The sequence below is a fragment of the Hypomesus nipponensis genome, chromosome 1 (assembly GCF_054491055.1).
Source record: "Hypomesus nipponensis isolate SF chromosome 1, ASM5449105v1, whole genome shotgun sequence".
Taxonomy (NCBI): domain Eukaryota; kingdom Metazoa; phylum Chordata; class Actinopteri; order Osmeriformes; family Osmeridae; genus Hypomesus; species Hypomesus nipponensis.
Window position 1 is genome coordinate 8805001 of NC_140361.1, and position 20891 is coordinate 8825891.

General features: G+C 47.4%; 2 protein-coding genes across 5 annotated transcripts in view; one reads left to right on the top strand and one right to left on the bottom strand.

The window, feature by feature from the left end:
- Positions 1–12542, bottom strand: part of LOC146302392 (connector enhancer of kinase suppressor of ras 2-like) — a 35548-nt gene extending 23006 nt beyond the window's left edge. For all 4 annotated transcript variants that reach the window (XM_084699045.1, XM_084699044.1, XM_084699042.1 and 1 more), the window contains exons 1-5: positions 12479–12542; positions 4799–4962; positions 2229–2431; positions 1904–1991; positions 225–266 (exon numbers count right to left, since the gene is read on the bottom strand). In XM_084699045.1, the coding sequence (XP_084555171.1) occupies positions 225–266; positions 1904–1991; positions 2229–2431; positions 4799–4962; positions 12479–12542 (561 nt within the window). The remainder of the gene's footprint in view (positions 1–224; positions 267–1903; positions 1992–2228; positions 2432–4798; positions 4963–12478) is intronic.
- A 1980-nt stretch (positions 12543–14522) lies between these two features.
- Positions 14523–20306, top strand: hdx (highly divergent homeobox). The gene is made up of 11 exons (XM_084682018.1): positions 14523–14683; positions 16013–16203; positions 16504–16650; positions 16792–18006; positions 18191–18244; positions 18409–18555; positions 18713–18911; positions 19006–19085; positions 19249–19347; positions 19649–19771; positions 19898–20306. The coding sequence occupies exons 2-11, from the start codon at positions 16135–16137 to the stop codon at positions 20153–20155; spliced, it is 2391 nt and encodes a 796-aa protein (XP_084538144.1). The 5' UTR covers positions 14523–14683; positions 16013–16134; the 3' UTR covers positions 20156–20306.
- The last annotated feature ends 585 nt before the right edge of the window (positions 20307–20891 follow it).

A 20891-nucleotide genomic window follows, 5' to 3' on the forward strand; every position in this document is an offset into this window, starting at 1 on the left:
GTCAGCGAACACCTGTCACTCCACATCAGACCACGGCTGTTCCGTCTGCTAGATTGCTGACTGGAGGAGGGCAAACCAATGACCAGACTTCTTCTTTTTTTTCAGAGGCTGGAGGTAGCGGGGTCATTGATGTGGCGTGGGGGAGAGGCTGTGGGGGGCTGACTGGGGAGGGGTCTGAGGGTCAGGGAGCAGGATGGTGTGGAGGAGGGAGGTGGAGAACGTACCACATGGAGGATCTTGTTCTCGGTCTCGTACACGGTGCAGTCCTGCAGAGAGAGAGACGGAGAGAGAGAGAGAGAGAGAGAGAGAGAGAGAGAGAGAGAGAGAGAGAGAGAGGGAAATGGGAGAGAGAGGGAAATGGGAGAGAGAGACCAGAGACCATGAGTAGAACACCCAAATGCTAAAATAAAGACATCAGTAGAGCAGCTCAAATACCATCTGTTGTAGATTTGAATAAAGAGAATAACAGATAGAAGGACAAAAAGACAGAGCCAAGAGAGAGAGAGAGAAAGATACAGTTAGAGAGAGATAGAGATACAGTTAGAGAGAAAGAGATAGCACACATTCAGAAACGCAGAGAGCCAGAGAAACACAAAGATGGAGGAGTGTGTGGGGGGGGGGGGCTGTTCCACCAGTTAACAATAGCTCTTGCCCCTATCTCTGGCTCACTGCTTCCCAGAGCAGGGCTGCTGGCTGGAGAAAGGATATTAGCACACACATCATCTGTAAGAGACCCAAAGCACCTCCTCTATGGTGCCAGCAAGATCTCAGTTGGGACTAACAGAACCTTATCTGAAGCATTGTATTGCCAGGTCAGGATCAATATATTTACATTTAATTTTATGCATTTAGTAGACACTTTTATCCAAAGCGACGTCCAAGAGAGGGTTTTCAAAAGTGCAAAGGTCACTGGTCATAACAAACAGATCCAAACATTGCAGGTAACCAAACATGAAGCATACATTGTGAAACCAAATATATATATATATTAAATATATAAATATTAATATATAACCGTAAGTGAATCCCTATATATGACTACATCTGAACCAGTATATAACCATATGTGAACCACTATGCCCATATCGGGACCAAAACAAACATACAGTTTGGGGCCCAATGTGAGGTGATGTTTATCCAGTGTGTCTCCTCTCCCCTTCTGTCCCCACTACTAGGAGGGTCTGGTGTCCCTGGCCCCAGGGATCTCTCTGGGCACGGTCACACTGACTAAACACACACTGCACCAACACACACTACACTAACACACACTACACTAATACACACTACACCAACACACTACACTAATACACACTACACTAATACACACTACACCAACACACACTACACTAATACACACTACACTAACACACACCACACCAACACACACTACACTAACACACACTACACTAACACACACTGCACTAACACACACTACACTAACACTCATAGACAGACAGCATTGGGCACATGCCAACTAGAGGACACCAAAACAGTCCACGTCAAGGCCATCACTCAATGTGTGTGTGTTTGAATGTGTGTGTGTGCATGCTTGTGTGTCCAGGCTCACATATGGTGTGTGTGTATCTCTGTGTAACTGTTGCAGGAAGAACTCCAAAGCTCGGATCAGTTTTAGCGGCAAGTGAGCTCAGTGTCAGGCCTGAGGCAGGGCTGCTCCTGTGAAGGACCTCACTGTGCCTATGGCCTCCGCATATGCTGCCCATACACTGGCTTATGCTCCACAGATTCATACAGCTGCACATAGTACTTACATTACATCCATGCACGAAGGGAGTGTGCATGTGTAAAGAGTGCACTTTGGGAGGACAGTGTGTGTGTGTGTGTGTGTGTGTGTGTGTGTGTGTGTGTGTGTGTGTGTGTGTGTATGGTACACGGGGGAGTATACCTGTTGTACAATGGTGGTGAGCTCCAAGCACAGTTGGACTATGTTGTTCTTCAGGAGGGAATACTCTGTCACGCTGGCAAACGGTGACCTATGACAGAGTGTGGAACATTTAGAAACTGTTTTAAAGAAAGGGGAGCATTCATTCCACTCAGTACATATATTATCTAATGATTTAATTATTGTTGTATATGCACTAGAAACTTCTATACACCTATTAATTGTGTAATTGACTGGTCAATTACACTATTTTAACCTTTACCAGAAATGAGGTGAAGAGTTGCCTCCACCAACTTCCTGCCCACACGCCTGCCAATCACTGCCCTACCTGTCCAGCCAGGCCAGCAGGTTCTTGGCTGCTCCAATCAGATCCACCACGGAGGTGAGGAAGTCGTTGGGCAGCCTGCGAGACGCACGGCCGTCGTAGTGCCCGCCCCTCCGCCGGCCCAAGATGAAGTTCTGGAGGTTCTTGGCTGAGGCGTTGAGTTTGTGGGACAGGGTCCGCAAGTTCTCTGTCTCCAGGCCATAGTTCTGCAACACAAATAACACACCACACACACACCACACACACACACCACACACCACACGAATACAGTCAAATCAATATGGCTTCTGGACTTTGAAGCAGTATGATCGAGTTTGTGAGAGTGGCAGTGGATGAAAACAGAAGAAGTCCCAGTTGGTGTGTATTTATCCGTCTGTCTAGCATTTCAAAGCCAGCTGTCAAACTTGCTGCTGCGACTCTAGGACAGTAGAAAACCAGCTTCATAGGAACACCACTGTGCTATGACTCTGACACAAAGACGTGTACACTCGCACACACTAACACACACTTGTACAGTCTCACGCACGCACGCACGCACACACACACACACACACACACACATGTACACACACACACACTCAGACAGACCTGGTGAGCCATATTATGCTCTGCTGCCCATGACACCTCCAGTCAAGTCTGATAGAGACTGATTCCTGCTGACACAAACCCATCACATACGCATCCCCGCACACACGCCCACACGCACGCACGCACACTCACGCACACTCTCACACATACACACACACTGGTTGCTAGATGTATCTAATTGTGCCCTGTGCTGCATCCTCAACCTCAAGTTATGTTCTAATTCATCACGACGACAGTGCAGTGTCTACAGCACAGAGGGAGAAGAGATGGAGGGTGAGACAAATGGAGACTGGTACCCCTATTGCTGCAACTGAAACTAGACCGAAACCACATCAAATGTGTATGTTGTTGTGTAATGTGCATATACTGCGCTGTACTGAATTCATGCACACACACATACATGTGTGTGTCCATTTATCTGTGTGTGTGAGTGTGTGTGTGTGTTCACACATTTGTAATTGGGCTTCATGTGATTAAATCCAAAGCTGCACACAGCCCTCTCTAGGGAGGAAGGTGCTGAGCGGAGCAGGGGGATGGTGCCCATGGGCCGTCTATGTGTGTGTGTGTGTGTGGGTGGGCGTATTTGGGCACGTGTTTGGATGTCGTTTGTCTGCGTTTGTGCATGTGTGTGCGTGGGTTTGTCTATGTGTGTGTGTGTTTGTGTGTTTTGGAAGATGTGCATCTGGGTGTGCATGTTGACGAGCATACGTCTACCATGTGTGTATCTGTGTGTGAATGAACAAATCAATACACGAGAGGGGGATGCCATTAGAGCATTTAACTACCCCCCAGCCCCCCACCCCCCATCCACCCCTCTTTCTCTTGCATCCGTACGTATGGTTGCCATGGTTGCCATGTGTGGAGTGGTCCCTATTCTACTAATGGTCCTCCTCATCATTAAACAGCTTGCTAGCACAGCACACAACCTCTATGCACATTCACAAAGCTACACACACACATACACATTTAAACTACTTGAGTTCACTTCAGTTTCCACGTGACATACTCCACAGCTCTCCTCACTGGACCGAGCTGCAGCTACCCTCACAAAAAGTACACAAGGTTGGACACCTGATGTACTATATGTCCCCATGGAGTGTACTAGATGGAGATGAGTACCAATTGTCTGGTCTCCTCCCTCCTGTGTGTGTGTGTGTGTGTGTGTGTGTGTGTGTGTGTATGTGCATTGTCCAGCTTTAGGACAGATGGTGAGAGTGCTGCTCTGGGAAACTCATTCCCTAGCTGGAATGATTCAATGAAGAGGAGCACACCACATTCACACACACACACACACACACATCTCTCTCTCTCTCTCTCTCTCTCTCTCTCTCTCTCTCTCTCTCTCTCTCTCTCTCTCTCTTTCTCTCTCTCTCTCTCTCTCTCTCTCTCTCTCTTTCTCTCTCTCTCTCTCTCTGTCTCTCTCTGTCTCTTTCTCGCACACTCACATTCATATAGCACAAACTAATCCACCCATGTGTGCCTGGGAGATAAGGTACACACTCTCCATCCCTCTCTTTCTCGTCCCCTCTCTCTTCATCTCCCCCCTCTCTCTCTCTCTCTCTCTCTCTCTATCTCTCTCTCTCCTAATGGTGGGTTAGGGACTCTCTCTCTCTTTTTCTCTCCTAGTTGTGGGTTAGGGAGTGCGGTCTGGAGAGTAGCACCTAATTCTTCATAATTCCCAAATCCTGAGTCGGGCCACTGCACACACAAAGCCAGCACTGTCCGCAGGGCTGCACACATACACACTAACACACACAGGAACATACACATAGGCAGAAACACACTCATAGTTACCCCCACAAATCCCCCCACACACACATTCATACACACACATACGCCGCCACACACAAACAATCAAAACCCCCACACCATCCTCACACCCAAACACACAGACACACACCACTACACAACACACTCCCACACCTACACACACCCACCCATGGAGCCCCCCCCCCCCCCCCACACACACACACACACATACTCACCAGAGCACAGAGCAGGTCCACAGCCTCCAGAATGAGCTCCTGGTGGCCGATGCGTGTGACCCCCAGCTCCTCCAGCTCCTGGTGGGTGATGTGAAGAAGCTGCTCTCCTCCCATCTGTTCCCTCTCAAAGCTCTTCACATACTGCTGCAGACAGTCATCCAGACCTGCAACACGCACACACACACACAGATTAGCTCACATGAACATAATCACTTTAATACTCAATAAGTATGGCTTTTGCCATCCAAAAACTTGGCAATGGTGCTGGAGAGAGACATTTTGAAACATGGATACATGCTCTGCATGTGCCACGAGAAAGACAACACACACATACACACACACACACATACACAAGGATACAGTTTGGTCTCAGATGTTATTGATTTGAGACAGGCTAAGGGTTTTTTACCAAGGATAGAGTCAGCAGAAACTACACACCTCCCTCAAGACCTGATAAACAACCATGGCTTATAAAAAGCCCCCCACACACACACAAACACACACTCTCACAATTACTGTTAGCATTCCTCCCCTGTGGAGCCTATGTTGTTAAAGAAGACAGAGTAAAACATTGACACCCAGGGGAAGCTGTGTTTGACATGGAGCAGAGTGTGGTAACACCCTAACACACACACACACACACACACACAAAGGGGTAAGACCATAGGAGTCTGTGTGAACTCATTAAGCCACACACACTGAACTGGAGCTAGCGGCTCAGTGTGTGTGTCTACCACAAGCCTGCATGTAGCAATGCCTGCAGTGATGTAGCAGGCAGTAATGAGTGTGCTGTGAAAGGTAAGTAGCTCAACAGTCACCTGGCAGGTAGACACGTTGGCCATGTGCCCAGCTGTCTAGCTGATGTGAGCCAGAAACAACAGACACTAAAGTTTAGTAGCTTTAACTGCAGACTAGGAGCGTTTCTGTCTTTATCTTATTGTTACCTGATACTTCCCAGAGGAGTGGCACGGGATACATACACAGGATGCAGGAGGTTTATGCTGCATGAATAGGATAGCAGGAGATGGCCCAGGTTCAGATCAAGCCCTAGCCCCAACCCTTGCTAACCCTCGTCCTAACCGTAACCCTATCCCCCAGGCCTATTCCTCGTCTAAGACATTTGATGTCTGGGTTGCTTAGCTCTCGGGGACCGAGGGGCAAAGGTTCTGATTATCACACTGTCAAGAAAGTAGTAGAGAGAGAGAGAAATATAAATCAAGGGAAAGAGAAATGAAGGAAAGGAAGGAAGAGTACTGGAGCTGTCAAGTCTCGCAAATACTTCCTCCTTCTCTCAGCACACGTAGCCGCACAAACACACATGCACTCAACATCAACTTTTAAACAACAGCTGAGACTGGCAAGATCTTTTTCTCCTGGGTGAGATAGACACACACACACACGCACGCACACACAGTGCCCTCATTCCAACTCTGAGCTGCTCCACTCTGCTATGGGTGTTGCTGCCAATGTTGATGATAATGAGAAAGATGAGGACAATGGTAGTGATGATGATGCTTGTTGCTGATGAAGACCAAAGATAAGACGACAGATGCAGCCTAAGAATGCATCTCGCCGCTTTGTCATCATTTCTCGCAGCTCATTTCCTCTCTTTTCACCTATCCACTCTCTATTCACTCACTTCCTCTCCGTGTGCCTCCTTTCTCCTCGAAGATTCCACTGCTTTCCTCTCTTCACATGCCTTCCCTTCCGCCCCCTTTCCACCCTGCTCCTCGCCTCCCTCCTCGTCACATCTTCATGCACTTTCTCTCCTCTCCCCTTCCTCTCAGCCCTCTATCTCTCTTCTTTTCTCCTGTTCTCTCCTTTTCCTTTCCTCTCCTGTCCTCACCTCTAGTTTCGTCTCCTGTCCATCTCTTTGCTCTCCTATTCTGCTCATTTCTCTTCTCCTCTCCATTTCTCCTCTCCTCTCTTCTCCTCTCCATGTCGGTTCTCTACTCCAGTAAGTCCTTGTTATATAAAGTCATGATGAATAAAGAATCAAAGAGGTCTGGGCTGACTGGGGCGCTACTGGACCCTTTGGGGATAACTCTCACTATAGCCATGGCCTAGATCTCCCACACACACACACACACCCAAGTGTGTGCACACTCACACACACACATAGGGCGCCAGGATACACACAATTACTATATGTACAAACAGCATTCCATTTTACTGAGGGTGTTGACATATAGCAATGCATTTTGGGACATGTAGTTCCATCTTTTTGCCATGCCCAACACAATTAACAGTGGGTGCTCTTCCTGTAATATAATGGGTGTGATTGATTCATTCCAATGCGACGGCCAGGCAGGTGGAGTCCTGATAGCACTCCCTTGGCATTCTCCTCTGAGGTCTCACACACACTAACGTCACACTCACCAGAGAGTTTGTTACTGATTATGTGCTCTCGGCCAGCCTAGTTAGCATCATCTGTGCAATGACAAACACACACACATACACACACACAACATGGCACACAGCTGCTGGCCAATCAGATGACTCAGTATGCCTACCCTGGAGGACATACATCTGATCTGGGTTCATCTGCTGAGTTCATATGCCAGCTGGAAATAGCACAGGACACATGCTCACACACACACATACTGTACACACAAATGGGCACATCCTGTCACCAAGAGGGGTCGAATACAACTGCACTGGGCTGTGCCCAGCCTGAACAGTTGGTAGTACAATCATGTGATGGAATTATCAGACGCAGTGCCCAGCAACAGTGACCTTCCATATACACAAAAACAATTAATCTATTCAACAACATTGTGATTCTATACTTCCAATCAATGGACACATTCTCAAGGAGGTTGTTCAAATACAACCTGACATCAATTTAAGTGTGCCAGTGTTGTCCTGTGAAACACTGTTAGGGTTGTGATCAACTTCCTCATTGTCGTCCTATCAGGGCCAGTCTGATGGCTGGCTCACCGTAACGCCCCCCCCCCCCCACACACACACACACACACACACACACTCTGCAAACTTTGAGGTCTGTGTTGCCAGGCGACCAGGGGGTAGGCCAGACCTCCCAGCAAAAGTGAGGGCTCAGCATTAGTTTTTCCTCAGGGCCATGTGCTGATGCTGGACAATGGAATGCGTATACACATACACACACACACAAGCAAACACTAAAAAACACACACTGTACTCAGGCATTCACACACACACACACACACACTATACAAGTGTGTAGGGAGTATGAGGGCTTCACTGCTCAAACAAGGGACCAGTGCCATCCATAATGCCTCTCCTGTTCAGCTTCAGAAGTATCTCAATATCTACTCTCCAAACTTTCACTTTGTCTACCTTCCCTTGCTTCCAGCCCTTAAATAAAACATGACTTATCTTTTCCTTGTGCTTTTGAAGTGACATGGTGTCTCTTGTGTACCGATAGATGTAGTTTAGTGACAACGGAGGAGCACAATGCCATACAGGCTGTTCCTTCCAGGCTGTTCCTTAAAGGCTGTTCCTTCCCTGACTGGCTGTCCTCTAGAGCACTTATTTGCCAGGCCATTATTTTAGAGGCTGTTCCTTCCAGGCTGTTCCTTCCAGGTTGTTCCGCAGAGGATTTGCTGTATCAGGCTGTCATGCAGGTCACTGTGAGCAGCTCCAGAGCCGGGCCTCTCAGCAGCAGAAAGTACGTAAGTGCATCAACGAGGGCACGGAAAAGGCACACAACACAGGTCGCTAAAAATATTCAGTGGCCCTGAAATATTCATGACATCGCGGCGAAATATTCTTAAGAGTGTGGCATTTGAGCTCTCTGCGCTGTGAAGCTGGAGGAGACACCATTTTCCATCTCTATTTCTCTTTTCTTCTCTATCTCTTGTAAAACATCTTTGTAAAAAAAGTTAACGAGAGGAGGGGAGTCTCTCTTGTATACTCTCTCTTGTATACTGTGTAGTGTCATTCCAGTGCTGTGTGACTTTAACAGAGATCAAGTTCGTTGATGGCTTATTTCAGTTTTCATGAGATCTCTGTGCTGACCCCATATGGAAAGGCTCACCAGGTGAAGAGACATCAGCCAATGGGGGGAGATGCAAGAAAAACAGGATAAGAAAAAAAAAAGATGGGAAGATTCTAAGACGGTGGTCTGAAGACCTCTGCTTGCCCCCTGAGAGAATTATTGGATTTGACATGAAAAATGAGAGATCCTCTCAGGAGGCCCTTTGGCTGGCTGGTAATGTTCCCGTTCTGCTCCCTCCATCACACATAAATCAACTGAGATCTGTGAGGAGAGGCTGGGAGGAGGGGAGGGATGATGGCTTCCAATTCAGATGGCACATTGTTCATGTGAAATCATTGCTGTCCCTAAATATGTGACAGCGTTTATGACATGGCACAGTGTGTGATCACAGAAAGGACTACACCTCATCATACCATGATAAGGAGAAGGTCAACACACCCTTGGATCTAAACAGATAAAACCTACCACAAATGCACTTCCAATTCTGTTATGTGTAAATGTCCTAAAACACACACACCAACACAGGCACATGTTCATTCATCCGATTAGAGTAATCCCGCTGTGCTCATGTTGATCAACCTACACAGGTGCCTGCCTGCCTGCCTGCCTGCCTGCCTGCCTGCCTGCCTGCCTGCCTGCCTGCCTGCCTGCCTGCCTGCCTGCCTGCCTGCCTGCCTGCCTGCCTGCCTGCCTGCCTGCCTGCCTGCCTTCCTGCCTGCCTGCCTGCCTGCCTGCCTGCCTGCCTGCCTGCCTGCCTGCCTGCCTGCCTGCCTGCCTGCCTATCTGTCTGTTTGTCTGTCTACTTGTTTACTTATATGTAACCCCCACCCACACACACATACACAGTCTCCACTGTGCGAGAGTACACCATGTCTTTGAATGGCCGGATAGAGAGAGTACTTTGATGCGGTGCCCGCTGCGCTCTCTCATTTGCTGCATGTCTCTCTCTCCCTTTCACTGCCTCTCTCTCTCTCCCTCCTTCTTATCCTCTCAATCTAGGGGTCTCTTGTCCCCCCCACCCCCTGCTCTCTCTCTCTCTCTCTCTCTCTCTCTCTCTCTCTCTCTCTCTCTCTCTCTCTCTCTCTCTCTCTCTCTATCTTGCTCTCGTCCTCTCCCTCTTCTGGACAGTGAGTCAGTGGGGGGCATGTATCCAGACATTTTATGTGTCTCTGTGCATACATGTCTGGATGTATGTTTAGTATGTGGCTGTAAGGACATGTGGGTACGTTGTATCAGTGTGTGTGTATGTGTGTGTGTGTGTGTGTGTGTGAGCGCATGTTGCTGCCACCCCATCTTGTGACGTGACGTGTGCTGCGATCTACCACGATCAGATCTGGAATGGTTTCCATGGCTACTGATGCCCCACTTAAAGTTGCTGCTCCAGAGAGTGTCAGGGTGTGTGTGTGTTTGCGTGCGTATGCGTGTGTGTACCACACGTTTGTAAGTGTACATGTGCTTGTGTGCTCGAGCTCGCTGTTTCTGTGTGTGTATGTGTGTGCAATTGTTTCCCACAGCCCACAATACGCTTTAGTGTCTTTAATCATTCATACAGCCACGTTATGCCAGGCACACAGAGCAGGAGTCAGAGGAAGTGTGCTCAGGGATGCAAGGGTGTCAACCAAGTCGCCAGGAATCAGGAACAGGAAGCAGGAACTAAACAACAACATCATGAACGTCCCTGGTCGGCACAGAGCGTCCTGCCAGAACTCGAAAGTTCTCTCATTGGTGCACTCACATTGAGGAACGGGAGAAGAAGATCAGTCATCGATTTACTAAGATCGTCTCCAAAAAACTGAAACACCCAGAGCCTAAGTGAGGCTGAAGTTCCATAGAAAAGTGACACATCGGCCACTTGATGTTCCCTGTGTTTTACTTCCCTGACTGTGAGGAGACCCTGTCCTGCAAGGGCTGTCCTGGTACCGCAGGGCTGCAGAGAGGAAGGGGAAAGAGAGAGGGGTCCCCCCCAACCCTCCACCCCCTCTGTTTCACAAAGAGCTGAGTCTCAAAAAACAGAAGCAGTCCTTTGTTGCTTAACACATCAGACAGCGATCCACACAGTCACACATACACAGACACACACACACAGTCACACACGTACAGGAAACTCCTGCCGTGTGGGCGTTCGAACCAAAACAAACGCGGATGACTCATCTATCTGTGAGCCCTGCAAGCGTGTAGAGCCTGGATCCTGATGTTACTTAGCGGAGACGAGAGACCGGGGGTGGTGGGGGGGGGGGGCTGCAGGGACCCCTGGGCGTGTCTTCATAGTCTACCACAGATTCCTCCACTCGTCTTCTTTCTTTCCTCGTTGGCTACTGCCAAGCAAAAGGCAGTTAATCGCAAAGTGCATGATATATGTTCCAGCTGGGGACATACCGGAACTGGATAAGGGAAAGGCCACTCACAGGAGGCACCCTTCACATGGGTTTACCTTCCACTGTTGTGAGGGGAAGGAAGGAGGCCACATGGAGACAAGGAGGCTGGAGCAGACTTTTGAAATATGGCCTTGAATATGACCCTCTATGACAGACACATGAGAGTTATGGCCTCTGTTTAAGATGGGGATGGGCTGGCTCTTGAAGCAGATCTCTGCTGACATTGGTTGAGGAAGACCTGATTTCTAGTCAGTCGGTGTCCTGCTATGAATGGTAGGGCATCAGTATGGATGGTGTTCCATATGAATGTCAATGGCCCCACTGTTCTGGAAACTCTGCCTGTGGCCCAGGGACAGACTGATGACCAACGACCAGGACGTCACACACACACCAGATCACACCTCAGCATACAATCTGAAGACAACCCAATGCTAAATCCTCTTGTGTGCGGTCCGAATGCAGCCAAATTCAGAGCGACTTGTCAGATAGTGAAAGATTACGTAGCCTGTTCTCACGCGCTGGGATTGCGGGACGTTCCCTCTCGCTGTCACAGTGGATCTCCCCTACCGCTCCCTCTGAGACCAACAGAGTGTGAGCGAACAGATTCTCCCTACACCCCATGCATGATTAGCGATAATTCATTCCGACTGACTTTTATAATGGACGGTTCCCGCCATAAAAGGGTACGGCACAACGGCCTACAAAGCGACTCATCCGTGCAGTTGCCTTATAAGGCAGCCGTGCGCTGTCCATGGTGCTGGAGAAGCACGGCTGACGGTGGGGGTGGGGGTGCATGCAGCTAACTACATTAATCACATCAACACACGCAGGTACACAAACACCAACACACACAAACTAACACAGAAACACACCATCACTCACACGGACAACAGCTGAACTGGTGTTACCATAGGTTTACTGACATGCAACATGCCAGTGGTATGGAGAGGTGAAATATTCTAGATTCATTGATGAGAGGCAGTTATCGGTGGTTTGGTGTGGGTGCCGGAGTGAGTGCCAACCAAGCTTCCTAACCGAGGCTTGGTTGGAAAAGCCCTCTGATGCAGGGCGAGGTGACACAATTCTTAGCCTCCATTCCAAAAATGCCCATCCTGAACAGTTTGTTTTACTGCACTGGATAAAAACAGTAATCTCCTATAGCGACCCCAATAGTCATATTGGCCTATAACGGGGATTACAACCGCGAGCACAGAAGACAAGGCGTGCAGACGTGGACCGTTTACGCTATTCTGAATCTGAACGCAGAATAGCTCTGCTTATTGTTGTTACGATGAATGAATACATGCAATATCCTCTTTTAATTACCTTTCATCCAGTCCAGGACTTGCTTCGGGGTCCATTTACTTATCGGTTCCATAACCAAAGCCATGGCTGTGTCAAAGTCTCTTCGTGATGAAGACCAAACGACTCAAGGACGGTGTCGACAGACAGACCTTGTCAGTCACATCAGGAATGACTTCATTATGAACTAATTGGGTTTGGGTTAAATAAATGGATCTGAATCTCTCCATCAGAGCATGGCCGCCTGCAGATTCGGTGAACGGGATGCGGTGGTGCAATCCACGCGCACACACGCTCTCTCTCTCTCTTGCTCACTCTGCTCACTCTCTCTCTCTTTCTCGTGCCTTCCCGCCAGCCGCCGAGCACTGTTAGAAGTGTAATCGGTGAGCGCGAATGGTGGAGCAACCCCTCCCCTCCCTTCTTCTCCCGCCCCGCTCCCTGCAGCATCACACGGGCCACCTCCTCTTGGATACCCAGGGAATGGTGCAACACACACAGTTCTTTAGACTATCTCCCTCATACATCTCCACAACATACAACCACAAACCACTGAAGGCGCGATATTTTTACAACCGCTGCAGGTGTGACGTCCAAGTGAATTTAGAATGGAATCTGGTTAAAACCAGACATTTCCCCACTGCTAGCCTACAGCGTGACACAAGCACATTGTTATTTAGCAATTGTCCTCCCCATTGCTCTCTCTCTCTCTCTCTCTCTCTCTCTCTCTCTCTCTCTCTCTCTCTCTCTCTCTCTCTCTCTCTCTCTCTCTCTCTCTCTCATTTATCCCCCCCCCTCTCTCTGTCTCTCTCTCTGTCTCACACACACACACACACAATATAAAACAATATTGGATTATGTTTGCAGTCCTTCTACTTTCCATTAGTTGTGGACTTTGGATATTGCCCAATAGCACCGGTAAAGTACTGTCCTACAATGCATGTGCTAGCAATTACTTGGTATGATTAACTTATTATAAGTTTATGGTTCAAGTTCAGTATGAAGTGTGAGAAACTGCCTTTATGGGGCGGAAAGCAGGCATAAACACTTTTCTCACTATCGGCACCTCTTCCTCACAGCGCCCCCTGCTGCGCGATTGCACAATGTGACGTCATGGATTCACTTAGAAAAATGAAAAACAATTACTTCACATACGTTTTTTGTTTGTTTGTTTGCTTGTTTGTTTTATTTAAACGTAATTTGTTTTCTTCGGTAGCCATTTTGGCATGCAAATGTTGTACAGATGTGGATGGAGAGGGTCAGAGAAACCATATTGTTTTACTAAACTGTTCATCCGTTTGAACCACTAGATGGCAACCATACACTGAAAATATACAATCACCTGTGACTGAATTGGTCCTGGTGCCTTTAGTGTGCCAACTTTTACAAGGACTTGTTTCAAGTGTGTGGCATGACTCAAGACTGGTTCAGAACAAACGGAGAGCCAGTGGAAGATAGATTGTCTTAGTAGCAAAGTATGATATGCGAAGAAGATCTAGGGTTAGTATCTTAACCCATAGCTACTCCAACACTGCTCATGTTTAAAATATTGTTGAAGAAGGCTTTTTTTTTTTTACTACAATTTAATTTCCTATTATCAATTGACACTAGATTTGATAAGTTGCATATGTTTTGCATGTGGATCATAAACACTGACCAAATTTAACGATGAACCATTTCTAAATCATTGGTTGTTGGACCATTTATAATACTATTATATTATCATAAATTCAATGCATGTAAAATAGGCTGTTGTCAAGTAGACGGAACAATAAAGAAAAGAGATGAGCTGGTCACAAAGTCAACCATCAAATTAAGCCAGATAAAAGTGTGGAAATCCGTCAGATAGGCCTTCATGTGAATAATAGCTTAAGCAAAACTGCCGTTACCGACCTCAAGTAAACAATTATTCCAACTACAGACAAACCGATGTACATTTGACTTGGTAATATAATCAGTTCCCACGTCGCCGTGATCTCTTGAAACCTTCATATCTGTGTGACCTCCCCCCGTCTCCCCAACAAAGTCAACGATGGGCGGGACACGGGTGCTTAGTTTTCAGTGGGTTGTGAATGTCACAGCACTGATCTCGACCTCCCATTGGCTCCTGTCTTCAATACGTCACGATCATGATTAGAATTGATGATCGGACGTTTTGATTTCATTGTCTGGCGAGGGGACTGCTGACGAAATCTGCTGAATTCGTGGGTTGGTTTGATTTCACGACTAAAGGTATGGTGAAATATGATTTTGTGTTTCATTTAGTAATATTTCGACGCATATGTGTTAATGTACGACAAAGACAGGGGTCATAGAGAATGACCATGTCGCTGTGCTGGGAAAATCAGATGTTTAATGGGAAACTTTAGCCTTTCCAGTGGGAAAGCAATGGCCGCTGGGGCCTGCGAGTGGTACTACACTGTCGCATTCTCCGCTTGCTTTTTGTCGTTGTGCAGCGTTATAGCTGTTCATTTCCAGTTTGACTCGAGGTCAGCAAGTTGGGTAATCTTCTATATGTTGAGTTCTTGTAGATCCCAACGTTAAAGTTACGGCAGATTGACTGCTACGAGTTAACCTACGTGCATTTGGTTTCGATGTTTCCCTTTTTCCAGTACCGTGGCCATGCGCAGTGAGCTTGCCAAATTATGCTAACCCGGTTAGCTGTTAGCTTGCAACACGGAATGATATAATTGGTTGAAAGTCGCATCATCAGAACCACTTCACACTTGCACTAAATAATTTAAACGGTTTTAGAACACAGACAATACCATTCTATCTCTGTCTCTGCACTTTATTTCAATATCAAACACACAGCATGCCAGTTACAGACTTCATCTCAGTGAAGTCTTGCTTATTACTCAGAAAAGCTGAAGTAACCAGATTTGGACACATGATATTTTTCCTGTGAGACTGTCTTTTGGATCAGACAGTAAGCAATTTAGTCTGACTGAATTACCCGATTCAAATTTAGAGTGGTTCCACGATTAAGTTACGTTGGCCAACAATATGCTCCAAGTCAGCCATATTATTAAACAACGTCAATCACTGCTGTGATTATATATCTTTTGTTTCCATATATTAAAAAAAAATTGCACATAGTTCAGCATTTCAGAATCATGCCAGCACAGATGAAAGTCATCAAACCGTTATACTTCCCAGTCTGAGTCATTCATAGTCAAGATCTCTCTCAATTCAATATGCTTTATTGGCATGCATGTTCAGGTTATACAGTGTTGCCAAAGCAGTCCACAGCGAAGAACACATGTCATTATTAACATGTCATAAAATAATTATCATCAATCACAAACAAATAATTATAATAATGCAAAGTTACATATAATGTACAATTATAATAATCGATAGAGTATACATCGTAATAATTGAATAATATAATTTACATTTCAAATAATCCAAACTGGTCATTTTTGATTATCCAATTGAAAATTATATTTGGCTGTTGGGATGGAGTGAAACAAAATTGTTTATTTCACTTGCAACTAGATGAGGGTCTAGCCTAAGTCCATGCCTCACCTCCGTTCTCCTGCCCCCTCACACCACCAGGCCTCACCAAGACATGCCCAGTAGGGTGCCACGTCCGCTTGGCTGGTATGAGCGCAGTGGCTGCCCCTGAGTTCCAGCTCCGTTAGACATTAGGGCCTGACCGTGCCAGGGCCTGGGTCTGCATGGCGGCTCCCAGCTTCCCATCCCCTGGCAGGATGGATGCCTGGCAGGAGAAACACCGCCTGCAGACCGTGAGTATCTTCTACCAGGATTTATGGATCTGGCTCTTTGGACACTGATGAAACTTAGCTGGAAACTATGGTTTTGTAATAGATGCAAAACGAGCATCTAGTTTTGGACAAACGTTTGAAAAGCTTTACTGTTTTGGACTGGAGTCAGCCAGTGTCTGGAAGATTGGTCTAATAGTATTCAACCTTGATTCTCATTATTTCTAAGTTGCACTGTAACCATTACATAATTTCAGTGTTATGTAATAACCAAATATCTTTGTGTTAATTGGCTAATATTTACCAATGAATTGGTCTTCTCAGATGAACCTTCGGTCAGTGTTCACAGTTGAGCAGCAGAACACTCTGGAGCGTTACTATGACAACGGCATGACCAATCAAAGCAAGGCATGCTTCCAGCTGATCCTGCAGTGTGCACAGGAGACAAAGCTAGATTTCAGCGTAGTACGGGTAAGATGTTGAACACACTAAACCTAAATACACAAACACTACACTTTCAGACTAGGCGTGTCTAAATACATTTATCTGGCAATTAACTTTCAATTCTAGTGTTTTAGTTCTGAATAGATTACCTGGTTCTGGTCCTGACAGACATGGGTTGGCAACAAGAGACGTAAGCTGGCCTCCAAGGCGGACCAGAACGGCTCCCTGCCTCATTCATTCGCTGATCCCGGACTGTCAGGCGGAGTTTTGTCCAATCACACGCTAGCAGGGGGGACCCTGTCTGATCACAGGCTTGCAGGCTCGGCTCTGGTGGCGGGATCCATACTGACGGCTGAGATGGCTGCGGCTCGAAGCATCCAGAGAGCACCACACCTCCTTCCCCCCTCCACCTTCCCCTCTTCCTCATCCTCCTCTTCCTCTCCTTCCTCCTCTTCTCCTCTCAGCAGTGGAAACAACAACAATGATGTCATCCTAACAGGGATTTACTCCATAAACTCCGCTTCCCGCTCCGGATCAACACTCAAGCCCCTCCTCTCTCACTCTGACTCAGAACTTCCGGCACACGCCCGGTCTGCTCTTTTCAACCAATCCGTGCACAACAGGAACAGTTCCAGCTCCTCCTCACCCCTACACTCCAGACTGGCCTCTCTCACACATAAGCCCTCCGCCCTCTCGCCTCCCCCCGGCCCCTCTGTTTACAGTGGCTCGTCCAGGGGGGCACGTATCCCCACTGGGGAGGCACGTCTGGGGGTGGGGGCAGGGATGGTACCCCCTAGTTGGGCCAGACAATATGGGCCAGTTCCAACCCGTCCATGGCCATCTCCCATCCAGTCACAGCTCAAGCCACCACCCAACTCCAACCCCCAGCCCCAACCTGCTCCACCTACCCTCCGTGTCTCACCCCCAAACCCTAACCCCCGCCCCCCCTCAAACCCCACCCTCCTCATCCAGCAGGTCTTCACCCTATCAGACAGGGGCGAAGAAGAGGGACCAGCGCAAAGACCTGCCTCTGAAAATAGTAACCTATCAGAGAGCAAGAGGCAAATGCCCAGACCCTTGGAAACCATTGGCTGCTTCTCCATCGCCATGGAGACGGGGGATGAGGAGGACGAGTGGCGAAGGGAGGAAGAGTTGGCCAGCGTGAACTCTCAGACTCAGCGAGACATCCAGAGGGGGCACACGTCCGGCAGCTTCAGCCCGCCCAGGGGCGAGGTGTCTGGGGCGAGAGGAGACCACACGGCCCCCTTCCCCAGCTCAAGGCCTGGGGCCCGGCAGACCCAGGCTGCCCTCCGCAGCAGCTACTCCCACACAGCCCTCCACACCTCCCCTACAGACACACCACAGGAAAACCCACCCTCAGAGGTAGACTTACCAGGGTCCCTCTGTCAATCATGTGTCAGTGTAACTACATTCATATAGCTCTGGACACTTAAAGACTTTCTGGTTGCAACATTAAAATAACTTTCACTGGCATTGTGGCATTGAGTGTCACTGGAATTGAACAGCATTGTGACGGCTCTTTCTTGTCACCTGTCTGTCTGTGTAGGCTCCAGTCGGTCAGACGGCTCCCTGGCTCAGCAGTAACTCTAGGAAGAGAACAGTAAGTGATACACAAACAGTCATGCTGTATCTGTGATTGCCTTAATACAAACCAAACTCCAAACATGATGTGGGTCTCCACAAACACACACTTCCCCTTTTTGAGGGGTACTGGATTGTGGGTTCATAGCTGCAGTAGGGTCATGCTCATGTGGTTGTGGTCAGCTTCAGGACCGTACCCAGTTCAGCGACAGTGACCTGCTTCAGCTGAAGCGCTACTGGGACCGCGGCATGACCAGCCTGGGCTCCGTTTGCCGGGAGAAGATCGCAGCGGCCGCCAACCAGCTCAACGTCGACGCCGAGATCATCAAGGTGTCTTCCCCTTCCAAATCGCATAACGTCTACTAATACATCCCTCTCTCTGTCTCTTCATCCATCGCTCAATCCATTAATTCATTTCTTTCTTTTCTGTATCCCTCCCTCGAGTCCCTCTATCCATTGCCCCTGACTGGTGTTCTCTGATTGGCAGACATGGATTAGTAACCGGAGAAGGAAGTTCCGCCTCATGGCTATCGAGATCCCACCCCCTAAAGGTGGGCCCGCAGTCTTTGGTTTATCCTCTCCGGGACACGAGTCCCCATTGGACATGAGTCCTGAAGGGGAGGGCTTTAGAACCCCTGAGCTTGGGGAGGACTTGATTGATGGACGTTCCCTTTGTTTGTCTGATGGTGAGAAGCGTGCTAAGAATCACACACACACAGAAGTACACAATCATCAAAGCTCAGCTTCTCTGATGAGGAATACTGTGTTCTTTCTTCCCAGATGGCACCAGTGACTCATACCAGAGAGAGGGAGAGGAGGGAGCTGAGCAGCACAACATTGCCCCCCTTGCTGAGAATGTGGTACTGCACACACATTACTACACTGTTAGAAATCAGAATACACAACATCAATATTAAAAACACTTAGTTCTTAAGTAGGCACTCTGAAAATACCTGTTGTATAAAATAAAAATACTGTTGCTATTGTCGGAGGGATTGACTGTATATTAATTGTCCTTTATAGAAGACAGAGTGCATTGCTGACTATGAAGAGGAAAATGATGATGGTGATGATATGATGGCCTCAGACATGGATCACATGCGGAACCTTCTGGAGTACAAGGTGTGGAGATGAGGCAAAGAGCACTCTCTCTCACATACATTGACACACACAAAGCTACTATCAGGTGGTATTTTACCAACATTTACATAAATATAGAGGCGTGAAACATTCCAGCTGTGTCTCCTGAAACATATACACCACGCACACACACTCGCACACAGATTGTGGAGTGCTGCTTGGTCGCTCATGCCTGTAGGGCTGCATACTGACTTCCCATTTTAATCCTCTGCCTAAATTGAACTGTTCCACCTCACCAAGCTTTGCGTGTGTGTGTGTTTGTATGTGCGTGTGTTTTCTGCAGCATGAGGAGGTGCATTACCTGGAGAGTGAGCTAGAGAACCAAAAACAGAAATATTATGAGCTGGAGAGGTTCACCCAGAGCCTACTCAATGCTGTAAGGAACAACGACCAAGAGAAACAGCAGGTATACACACACACACACACACACATTTTCCTATTCCTTTATGGCATGTGTCCAGTTAATACCGAAACTACAGTAAACACAACAACATCAGAATCGTGCCCAATATGATTCTGTGCATGTGCATAGGAGCTATTGGCCAGTCTACCTCAGTCTGCAGACCAGGATTGGGACACAAATTCAGAGAGGGGAGGCCAGCCTGCTGCCATGACAACATTGTCCAATGCTGATGGGTCGCTGTCCGCTGCTGTCAGCAACGACGATGCCTCATTGGTCACCGTAAATAAAGACTTCCCACTGATTACCATAAACGAAGATGGTTCATCAGTCCTCCTTAATGAAACCTCTGCATCAGAGGAACAAGGGACAGAGACTGGACCAGAATGATTCACTATCCCACACACACTGTGCCTGTGAATGGACACTACTCTCAGACTATCGACTGTAAAATCTGCTTACATCATTTTCTACAGCATATCACCCTGCCTTGCTCTGGTATAGTCCCAGAGAGATAAGTAAACAGATTATATCTAATTTATCCATTTGTCTTTGTGTGTCTATTTGTGTCTGGGTGTATATACATGATCATTGTTGAAGCACTGATATTTATTCCCTGACATAAAGTCCCATCTAGACAGTTGTGTTGACACATATTTTGAGGTTGAATGGCTTGGAAATGAACTTTGACTCATTAACGGAGCAATTGAACAGGTCATTTTGAAACACACTAGACACATGTGGTTCTGACTTTGCTAGCCTGCCTTCTCAGAAGGGGCAGAGAGTTTGTGTGTGTTTGTTTGCGTGTGTTGTGTGTGTGTGTGTGTGTTTGAGAGACATAGAGGATGAGCTGTAAGCCTCTTATTTTCTACTTAGATGGAAGGATAGACATGCTTGTAAAGTAGTTGGTTTTAAAACATTCAACTTACAATCTTTAAGATCAGAAGCTTAGATCACTAATGGACGGCCACATGATGATAAATTCCTGCTAGAGACATTGTTATAGAAGTCTACATGCAGCTAATGAATGTCATGTGATTTATTCCTTAAATTAATGCAGATAATAGTAACAACAAGAACCACTGTATTAAAATCCACACGTGCATCATACTGAGTTATAACGAGA

Excerpts from the sequence above, each read along its gene's own strand:
- hdx (XM_084682018.1), top strand. The coding sequence starts at position 16,135 with ATGGCGGCTCCCAGCTTCCCATCCCCTGGCAGGATGGATGCCTGGCAG. Across the intron at positions 16,204-16,503 it reads AGAAACACCGCCTGCAGACC|ATGAACCTTCGGTCAGTGTT; the intron begins GTGAGTATCTTC and ends TGGTCTTCTCAG. Across the intron at positions 18,556-18,712 it reads TCGACGCCGAGATCATCAAG|ACATGGATTAGTAACCGGAG; the intron begins GTGTCTTCCCCT and ends TCTGATTGGCAG.